The sequence below is a fragment of the Hypoxylon fragiforme genome (genome assembly GCF_022984875.1).
Source record: "Hypoxylon fragiforme strain CBS 206.31 chromosome Unknown GGS25scaffold_5, whole genome shotgun sequence".
Lineage (NCBI taxonomy): Eukaryota > Fungi > Ascomycota > Sordariomycetes > Xylariales > Hypoxylaceae > Hypoxylon > Hypoxylon fragiforme.
The window spans coordinates 599,763-609,884 of record NW_026054760.1 but is presented as its reverse complement, the minus strand read 5'-3'; the positions used below and the strand labels follow the sequence as shown (position 1 = coordinate 609,884).

The 10,122-nt window shown below is 49.0% G+C and overlaps 3 protein-coding genes across 3 annotated transcripts; 1 reads left to right on the top strand and 2 right to left on the bottom strand.

The window, feature by feature from the left end:
• GGS25DRAFT_265928 (sterol-sensing domain of SREBP cleavage-activation-domain-containing protein) lies at positions 1–3,849 on the top strand. The gene is made up of 3 exons (XM_049257346.1): positions 1–136; positions 203–2,601; positions 2,670–3,849. Exons 1-3 carry the CDS (start codon positions 105–107, stop codon positions 3,611–3,613), a joined length of 3,375 nt encoding a protein of 1,124 aa, XP_049116378.1. The 5' UTR covers positions 1–104; the 3' UTR covers positions 3,614–3,849.
• Positions 3,850–5,500: 1,651 nt separating this feature from the next.
• GGS25DRAFT_521406 (uncharacterized protein) lies at positions 5,501–6,212 on the bottom strand (the record flags this gene model as incomplete). Its single annotated transcript, XM_049264058.1, has 3 exons — positions 5,501–5,765; positions 5,834–5,934; positions 5,991–6,212. The coding sequence occupies 3 exons, from the start codon at positions 6,210–6,212 to the stop codon at positions 5,501–5,503; spliced, it is 588 nt and encodes a 195-aa protein (XP_049116377.1).
• Positions 6,213–6,589: 377 nt separating this feature from the next.
• On the bottom strand, positions 6,590–7,799 carry GGS25DRAFT_265905 (uncharacterized protein). Its single transcript, XM_049257345.1, has one exon. It carries the CDS (start codon positions 7,676–7,678, stop codon positions 6,968–6,970), a length of 711 nt encoding a protein of 236 aa, XP_049116376.1. The 5' UTR covers positions 7,679–7,799; the 3' UTR covers positions 6,590–6,967.
• Between the last annotated feature and the right edge of the window lie 2,323 nt (positions 7,800–10,122).

The following is a 10,122-nucleotide window of genomic DNA, read 5'->3' as shown; positions in this document are numbered from 1 at the left end:
GTGACCTGACAAAAGGCCAATTTGCCTCCTATCACTCTAGCTCTGCGCGCCGGGTTATCGTGGGCAGCTCGCACGCTGGTGACTGCCAACTACTTGTATGAAGGATGATCTGGTACCTCCTCTATCCGTTCAGAGGGTGGGTTATGCTTCTTTCTCTCCATAATCTTGCTTGTGTACAGCTCAATTGACATGGTCGTTCAAGCACTACCGAAGCTCCCGTGCTAGTCGAGACGCACCCTTTACGAACTGCCTTTGCGCGGTACGGAAGATACGCCGCCACCCATGTCGTAGCAACTTTGCTAGTCTCCGTGGCTGTCGCCTCCGTCCTCATATATCCTTTCCCCTTCCTCTATACCACCGACTTTACCAATGGCGCCTCCATTCTCCCCGAATATGCCTGGACCGACACCCTCCCCCTAGACGATAAAAATAGGGTTGAGCCTGATGTGGTTATGCGGTCTGTATGGGTGCATGGAAACTATTTTCAGGCCCTTAATAGAAATGTTTTGCTGAGCGCTTTGGAGCTCCAAGACGAACTCCTTGGTCCTACTGTCAATTTCAATCCGAAGCGTCACTTAAGCACGGAGTTGGAAGTCGCCAATGTTACGATTGATGGTTTCACAGCCGCTCAACGCGATGCCTTCCATGTCGCTAATGGTCTCACAAATGAGTCCTGGTTCTTTCAGTCCCCGCTTCAATACTGGTCGTGTTCTGCGGAAAAGATAAATCGAGACAGTGATATCATTGCAACTGCAAATAAGAAAAAGACGCAACCAACGTCAGTCAATGTAACTTTAAGGCATTCCATCGTTTTTAGTGGGAAGCGTTTTCAAGATCGTCAACTTGTCGCTGCTGACGCCCTCGTCATCACTCTCGTCCATCACCGAGACTCACCAATTGGCCATATGTGGCAAGAACGAATTCAGGCTCTTAAAGACAACGCAGCTGATACATGGGATATCATCGATTATTCCCCTAATGGAAAGACTAGCGAGTTATATGAGTTTCAATTCCGCCCCATCTCATCTCAAGATGTCATTCTTTTAGGGATAGCTTATTCTCTTGTTTTCGTCTACTTCTTCACAAGCCTGTCCAAATTACGGGCGGTAAAGTCAAAGATTGGATTGATGGTTACCGTCATAGCTCAGATCATTCTCGCCATACTATCCAGTTTTACTGTATGCGCTATACTTAAGGTCGACCTCTCGAGGATACCACGCCTTGGTTATCCTGTTGTCATCTTTTCCATGAGTCTTGAAAACATATTTCGACTTATCAACTCAGTTATCCTCACACCGTCCGAAAATAGTACGAGTAATAGGATCGGTCATGCCTTTGGTGAGGCTGGCCCTGTTGCGCTTGCCAGCGTGGCCCAGAATCTGATTATTCTGTATGGCCTTTCTAGAATAGTATCGCCTGGCGTCTCGGCATTTTGTACTTTCGCGGCGATCGCGTTGATCTTCGATTTCTTTTACTTGTCGACCTATTTTCTATCAGTGCTTAGTGTTGATGTTCGGCGAACCGAGCTCAGCGATGCTCTTGCGAAAGCTTCAATTCGGACTCAACGGTTGACTTCTGACACACAGCCGCGCCAAACATGGATGGAAGCAATGCTACAGGGTCGAATCGCCATGTCGACGCGCATCGCTGGAACTATAGTTATGGTGGGCTTCGTTCTGATAGCACAATGGCATTTCTTCGAGAATGAAAGCGTGGTCAGGGCATTGGGCCGGGTTCTTAGCATCTCCCCCAAATACAAAAATTCATCGCCGTCCTCGCCACTAACAGAAGTCCATCAAGGTAGAAGCCCGGCATCGTGGCTAGGTCTTCAAGATCATGAGACGGCCCGGGAACTTATTCACGTGATCAACCCTGATGCCTACAGTTATATCGCAAAGGTTTTCCACCCTACAATATTCGTATTAAAGGGATCAGATCGAAAGCTCTCTGCTCATGAACCATGGTTTTTACCGGCTGTTTATGATTTCATACGCCACCAGTCTGCACCTTTTGTAGTAACGGTACTTGTCATTGCGGCGGCAGTTCGTCTCCTAATGAACTATCTCCTATGGGATGAGTTAGCAGACTCTTCTGGACGTGGTGGCGCAGATGACGAACGTCTCCTGTCCGTTAGGACTCTAAGCAGGGGTCATACCCTGGATGTAGCCTTACTTTCAGCTTGCTCGGATGGCCATCTTGTGTCAGTTGGGCTGGACCGAGTCATCCGCGTCTGGGACATCAAGGCAGGAGGGAGTAGTTACGTGTTAGGTGATGGCGATGACTCTTCCGACATCCCTTTCCCAGTCCTAGCAGTGTGTATCGACGAAGAAAGTCACTGGCTAGCTCTCTTAACTTCGAGACAAGTTTTGTTGTGGGATCTCGTTGAGCATCAATGGGGCCCTACGATTATGTCGGAACCATGTCGACACAAACCTGAATCCTTCTTTTTCACTGGAGATGAAACCACAACAATTCCTCCACTGTTACTCGTCCGACGGGATGGTGTAATTACCGAGCTCAGAGCAGACCGGACGGAACCTAGTAGCTATAGATTTACCGAAGAGAGCACAATTGTCTCTGTGGGCTCTCTTGCAGAAAAAGGTATGTGCCTAATATATCTCTTGCGATCATTCGCACAACAAGTTTGATGATACTAACAGTAGAGTAAGGGTTCCCTGCCCAAGTCATAGCCTCTACTCGCGAAGGTCAAGTACGCGTCGCTACCCAAGATGGTGCTAGCTGGAGCACCGAAGTTGTGAACGTGAGTAGCTTGAAGGAGCGTGAATTTGTGTCGATTCAAGTATTGCCGGAGCTAGCGTTCTTCCTCATCATTCGGTCACAGACCGTGGATTTAGTGGATTCACAATCACTCAAAGTGATACATACTTTCAGAGTTGACCCCATCCAGCCGAAAAGCATGAAATGCTTCCATTCTAGACCAAGGCGGATGCGATGCGGATCCATTGCTTTATGGAGCTTTACACTTGCATACCTCAACACTTATACTCGGGATCTAGTCGTCCAAACTTATAGTCCCCAGCACGAAGGAGAGTCTCTATGCTTCTGTGACCCGACTTCCCCCACGAGGAAAACATGTTGTCCATGGCAAAGGGCCAAAGAGTCGAGACGGGTCATTAAGAATCCCGGGCTCTGGGATGCTTTGCCATCTGGAATCATGGTCGGCGTGAGAAGGAAAAATCCGGACAAGTATCGTGTAGACGTTGATCATCACCCCCAACCACTGAATAGTCTCCGGCGTCGCCATCACAACACTCAACCTGCGAACGGCCTCAGCATCCAAGACAATTGGGAGGTGTGGATGTTCTCCCATTTCGGCAAACAGGAGACGTGGGAAACGCTTCCGTTGTGCCCTAAGATTGAAGACGACGGGCATCTTTTCGTTAATAATCTCGGGCCAGTGGTGAGGATTGGCCGCGCCAGTCTAGCTGTGGGTCTTAGTAATGTAATCAAGATAATCATGGTTGGCAACGAGCGGTTCGAAACGGGCGACGATTCCCAGCCAGGAGACGGTATGCCAGCCCGATCTAGTAGGAGACGTAAGGGGCCTTCTACTACCCGCGGCAAGCCTAGTGCCCATTGCTCCCACTGCTGAGTACTTGAAATAGACGTCACGGATTTGCATTTTTTTACTTTCCCCAAGCAACATCACATCACTTCTTTCAATGGGTACTAGGGCAACGGATTATTAGATTCAAATGAGATACGGTCATATCATATGATGGATTGGGTTCAACATATATCATCGGCTGGTTCAGGTCTGGTCGGGGTCTAAACGAGAATTACCTATACCTAGGTACACACACACACACACACACACACACAGGCACTTATATATACATATATATACTATATACCACACTCCGGGGGCTTAGGCTACGGGAGGGGAGAGTGGCGTTCTGTTTTGTTTTATCATCACTACTTATTATTACCTATCAATGATTATATACCTTGTTCCTTTTCTTGATCTTATATATATACCATATAATCTTTATTTTCAATTCTCCCGCGCTATTCTTACCATTTCTATTGTTTATTGTTTATTGTTTCTACCTACTGTCTTGCTTCAACTCATGCGGTGAATAGAACGGTTAAGGCGGTACCTACCTCGGGCTTTCACTGCACGACAACGCGAATACCTATAGGTGTTTAAAAAGAAAAAGGGGGTGGGGAGAGATAGGGGGAAAGGGGGGGAAAGGGGCGTAACGAGAGCCATATTCTCTATTTGATATTACAATACCAAGCACAAGGCGGCGCAGATACTAGGTTAACCTAGGGAAGTTAGGAGCCGGTGATAGGGGGGGGGGGGGGGGGGGGGGGGGGTTGCGTCGTCAATACCTAATAGGAAAAAATTGGAGAGAAAGGGAGGATCTATCTATCTATCTATATACCTAGGTATATACCTAGGGTAGGTAGGTAGGAGGCGGTTTGTTCGTTGACACTATATGTAGGGTAACCTAACCTAACCTAACCTAACCTATGTACCTGGGTACCTACATGTATGTAAGTAGGTGCATCTACATAAGTTAGGGGATATACATAGTATTAGCATCTCTGTGTTTGGATGAGGGCACATCTGTAGGTACCTAGGTTGGCGTCAATGCTATTGTAGCCAATATATACTAGGTTAGGTACCTAGGTATATAGAGTAGGCAGACTTGGCTATGTATTTGAGAACTATGTAGTCTGCGTTGAACTATCTCAATGGATTATGATCAATCTTGTTCATGGTGTTATGCTACTACGTACTCAGATACATAGAATTAGGTACCTAACCTTAAGTACGTATAGGGGTAGGCATGTTATGGAATTAAAATATCGTACGTATACGTCGTTTCAGTGAGTGTGATTTTAGCTACCATGGGTACTTATGTAGGTCTCTATGATTGTGGGGTTCACGTGTACATAGATGAGAAGAAGGGTCGTTGATGAGTAGGTATGCTTGAGGATAGGTGGAAGGAGAAGAAGGAAAATTACACAATTAGGCAGTGAGGAGTTGGCTATGGAGGATAAGTAGGTCACTAAGGGGGCTATCATGAGATTAGATGTCTACAGATTATACGAATTTCACGCTTATCGGCAACTAGTGAATTGAAGTGGTGCGTTACTTGTCTTGTAGCTAATTCTAAAAGGTATCCAGGTAAGTAGGGGGAGACGGTGGTTCCCTGCTTCTTGTCGGCGCGGGTTGATTTGGGGGTTGTCGCCTGTGGTTGGCGGGTAGTCTTTCATGTTGGCTCCCGCCCACGTGATCTGAAAACAAGTATTCTGTTTACATTTTGGGAATCGTCACATTTCCCTTTCTAATTTGTTGCAGTACGTCTGCAACCAAGAAGAAGAAAGAGGAAAGGAAGAAAGCTTGCTTTATTCCCAAACTACGGATGGCGGAGTGCCAATATATGGCCATAAGGGCCATATGGCTAAGGATGCCTAAAGCACCTGCAACATAATTAAATCATCTTTCCCCTCAATCGACTGTAGAATCTCACAGGTAGTGGGCCGAGGAGCATGGCTTCGGTGCTTTCGTGAGGCTTCGCGGGCTTGACGAGATTGCTCTGGCGGAGTTGGAGTTGGGGTGGGTGCAGCGGCCTGCTTCAGGGCAGATGCGTAGGACGGTTTGGTGGTGTCTTTTCTCGTCAGACGGCTCTGCGGGTATGGCAGTGGCGGAAAGTTCGAGGGTGTTCTCGACTGGGATAGGTGCAGTCTTGGCCTTCTCTGCCTTGCTCGATGTCAACACGTATAGTGTCTGCCTAGTGGTGCCTGGTACCTAGGTATGGTATTCTAGCAGAGAAGAAAGGGATTGTCTATGAGAATGTACTGATGACAGTTCGCCATCACCCCTGCCACCTGAGACATCCAGTCCATGGACTCCACCGGCGTCTCCGCTGGCTGCGGGTTCACCGTCTTCTTCAGCACCACCTGGAACACTCGGTTGAGCGTCCCACGCTCGCATGAGACCACGAGGACCCATGCACCAACGCGATGTCCAGTGACTTCATTCGTTCCACAGTCTCGGTCGATGCAAACCCGGACCTCAGGTTGAGGTAGAAGGCAAGGGGCCTCGTCCCCATGTTAGACACCCACAGGTCAAACCCCTTGAAAGCATCCGCCGACGTGGTTCCTTCCGTGGGTATGGCCCAGCCATACCTGCTGAAGTAGCACACAATGACAAGGATGTGTCTCATACCGTAAGGCATCGTTGGGAATGGTCCAACAAAGTCCGCCGCCAGCACCTGCAGATGCGCGTGCACGCTGACAGGCTGCGGTGGGACTTGTTCAATGAGAGATATCCCGTCTTCATGTTTCAGGCTTCGCAGAAGAGCTTCATAGCCTTTGCTTCCATCCTTCCAAACCCACGTACGACGCTGAAATGGAGATGATTCGACTTGACTTCGACCTCTGATTGATGAAAATATTCTTTCAGGATGCACATATCCGAACTAGGACCAATCTTCGACGCAATCTAGTGACGAAAACACCGTGTTAGGAAGCGCACCTACTACTTTGTTTCTTTCTCCTTCATTAAACACAATTCGAATGTTCAAAGGTCTAAGTTCGTCTGCCCAACGAGCGTAAATTCCAGAGCCAGCCTGATGTAGGTAGTCTTTACCAGAGCCACACAAACCCCGTGAGTTTGCGTCTGTGGTGTCTCAACAACGACCGCCCGTCGTCCAGGGGGTCTTCGCCATAAGAAAAGCCAGCCTTAGCCTCCTACAGAGCCACGCCAGCCCCTTGGGCCCAGCGTTATGAGATTGTAACAAGGACCGTCAATGGTCGCCGAGGGCGTCTGAACCTGAGCTAGTAGGCCCGAACTGTATCACCCTCGTCACATTCCGAGGGTTACAGTAGCGAACTAATTCGACAAGAGTTCTACCCTATAAAGTCGTCATATAACAGCTGTTGGTTATTTGGTCGCATGTCTGCATCGTATCGGCAGATAAGCTTTTCTGCTTCATTGGTGATTAGGCATGCCAAGACTGATGGCTTGGTTTACTAGGTAGTGGCGGGCATGGATGAGTCGAATCTTGCCATCGATGAATATAATGGGGGTTTTGATGTCAAAGGGGGCATCACGCTTTAACCCCCTCAGCAGGAAGGCTAGCCGTCGGTAATCTCCTCGACTGAGAATGGATTCGCATAAGTATTGTTGATTTCCCCGAGCTGTAGCTTCGTGTTCATATTGTTGGCGTCGGAGGTTCAGGTTCGTGTGATTCACGATTCCTTGCGTCCCAACGTAGCCAGTCAACATTACCACAGGTGCAGTATGAGACTGAATATGAACACGGTATTGGCCGAAGGCCGAAGAGTTTTTGAATCCCATTAATGCCACGTTGGATACCTCAAGCCCCCTTGGTGAGATCACCGCCATCCCGTCCCTGTGCCTGTGGGGTATAGGTAGTTGGTGAAAAAATGGAGATCCGTCCACAATGGTGAAGTGCTCCTTGCCCTTAATTCGGTTCACGATGTCTTCTTGGCGGGGGAGTGGATAGTTATCGGGACTTGGAGCTCGGTCGATCCATACCTGGCTTCGGCTTTCGCGAGGACTTTTGAAAAGAACATGATATGAGAGACGTCGGCCACGGCTATGTTTTGACCATTCCCAGGGCAGTCCAGGCGGAACACCATGTCCCGAACCCTCGCAACGTGTAAGACCTCTGATCATTGCGGGATCGATCCGGAGACGCGTCCAAAAGAATGTCTGTCCTTCTTCCCACACCAAAGGGAGATGTCAAGGGTCTACCTAGGAGCACATGGGAGTTCACATGGAACAAGAACGACATACGTGTATATGTAGCTTCCATAGTTTCCGGTAGATGTTAGAGATCCCCGCGCAACAACGATGTTGCTCTGCGTCTTCTGGGCCCCGCCTCGTGGCAGGAGGCGATGCCGAGGGAATTGAAGTACCTACTTTTGACGGAGCACCATATAACACCGACCGGGATTCCTCCCCACAGAGTAGGTTGGTGTTCGGCAGGACCCGACCTTATATTCGGCCAGTTGGCCGGGTACCTGCCTACTAACACAACCCGAGACCCTGGGGGACTGAATAGGGCCAGTCCCCAATCCACTCGAAAGGCCATAACGAAGCCCACGTGAACCTATGATACGACGCGGCCAAGCAAGAGACTTATCTGCAACTCTTTCTCTCCTTGGACCCAGCCACCATGGCCGCGATGGCCCCGAGCTGCAATAGCGTTGGCGGCGCTGGGATCCAAGGAGAGAAAGAGTTGAGGATTGGCCGTGTGCCGAGCCGCGAAGGAGGAAGAACGGGGAGTAAAGATTGTCACTTTGTAGGAGGACCAAAGGCATTTTCAGGAGGCGAGGTGCGCCTGAGTGTATAAGATACACGTCCGAAGAGAGATAAAAAGGGTGATGGACTTCAGCAAGGCGACAGCTGTTGTAGCCCAAGGCAGACAACGGCCGGTTGCGAGCCTCAAGCTCGATGATTCGCTTCTCGAATCTCTCCATCTTCTTATTTGCGTTCTTCAGCTCTTCGGTCTTACGTGCTCTGCTCCGACGCACAGACCGGGAGTAAGGTGATTGTGTTATAGCCACGCAAGGGAGCCGGTAAACGTGTCAGGTTCATACGGCTAGACCGTAAAGAAGAACGCCTCCATCGCAAATGCTCGCGACGAGGTTAATAAGGAGCGAGCAAAGTCCGTAGAAGTAAGCCGTTGAAGGCGATTGTGAAAGGATGATATATTCCAGATTTGGAAGGTTTACCGTTCGATTGACAGCGAAACCCGGGCATGGGCCTGTGCTTGGGCAAGGGGAAAGGCAAAGCGAAGGAAGTTCGGGGATTTGTTGAGGAGCAGTGTGCAGTTGTTTGTGATCTTTGGCTTTGCCTTTCCCCTTGCCCAGGTGTGATGCTTTTGTGGTGGATCTTCAATGCTTCTGCCCTTGGCAATTTCGAGGAAAGGAGAGAGGGTGAGAGTATGCGGTATACAGAGAGAAGGGCATCTTAATTAACACTTTAAGACCGTTGTATACTTGAGGATGTCAAGGCTTGTTTGACGCCGTGGTCCAGCGCTGCTTCACATCCTGGTAGAACTCTCGCATGTGCATGCTTGGTACTGTCAGATATGTGTAGTGTCCTCAATTATAGTGCAACAGTTGTTGGTTGGTACTTGGCAGTGCAGATAGGCGTTGCCGCTTTCTGTGTTGGTAACAGGAGTGCAGCGATGTGTCATTGTCGACAAGAAGCTACCGTAAGACGGTGTGTGGTGAATGACCGGCTATTGTAACCTTGAAGGCCCCTTGTAACGATCGGGCGAGGTAAAAATAGCGAGTGAATCATGCCACCACAAGAGTCTTGCCGGGTTCTTCTTTCCGTGGACAGTTCCCTGGCTCCCATAACCAGAAAGGCTAGATCTAGAAGTGAAGATGCAATGAATGCTACTAGGACAGCAGTAGTGGGGGGGAAGAAATTGTGGAAGAGCTGGCTCAGCGACCGTATTATGTACAGTCAGGTCCATATCTTGGAGAGTGATGACAACAAACAGTCGAGCTAGAGGCATTGCGTTTCGAGACATTAGATTCTTGTTGATTCTTGTTGATTTGGCCTTGATGAAAATGATGTGTTAATGAAGACGTGGCGAGTAGTTGATGGCTGCTGGGGTGTGCAATACCACATGGTATCTTATTACAACACCGACGCCGACGATGTAATAAACCACAAGCTAAGAAGAGATAACGTCAGTATTTTCTTTTTCCATAAGACACTGAATATACTAAAATCGTACATACCTAGGTACCCAAGCAAACTCCCATCAGCTGGAGGAGTGCGTTATCGTGATAAAGTTCACGCGCCATGGGCGTAGTTGTTGCTTTGTTAGCTTGTATACCTACCTAGGCAAGCGAGGTTGGCAAGAGGGCATTTTGCAGGGAAAGGCATTTGGCAATGTACCTCGTAGTGCGTTTGTGTGTGCCGACAAAGAGGAGGAACATGGGAGTGGGAATGAGCTGGTGGTCGTGGTTGGTGTTCATGCCTGAGGTCCAGCGGTTACAGGTAGAACACCAACCACGACCACCAGCTCACTTTGAAGATTGGTTTTGATGCGAGTCCATGCTCCCTAGCACGCTTGTGGACTGCTTGCCTTTCTTCGC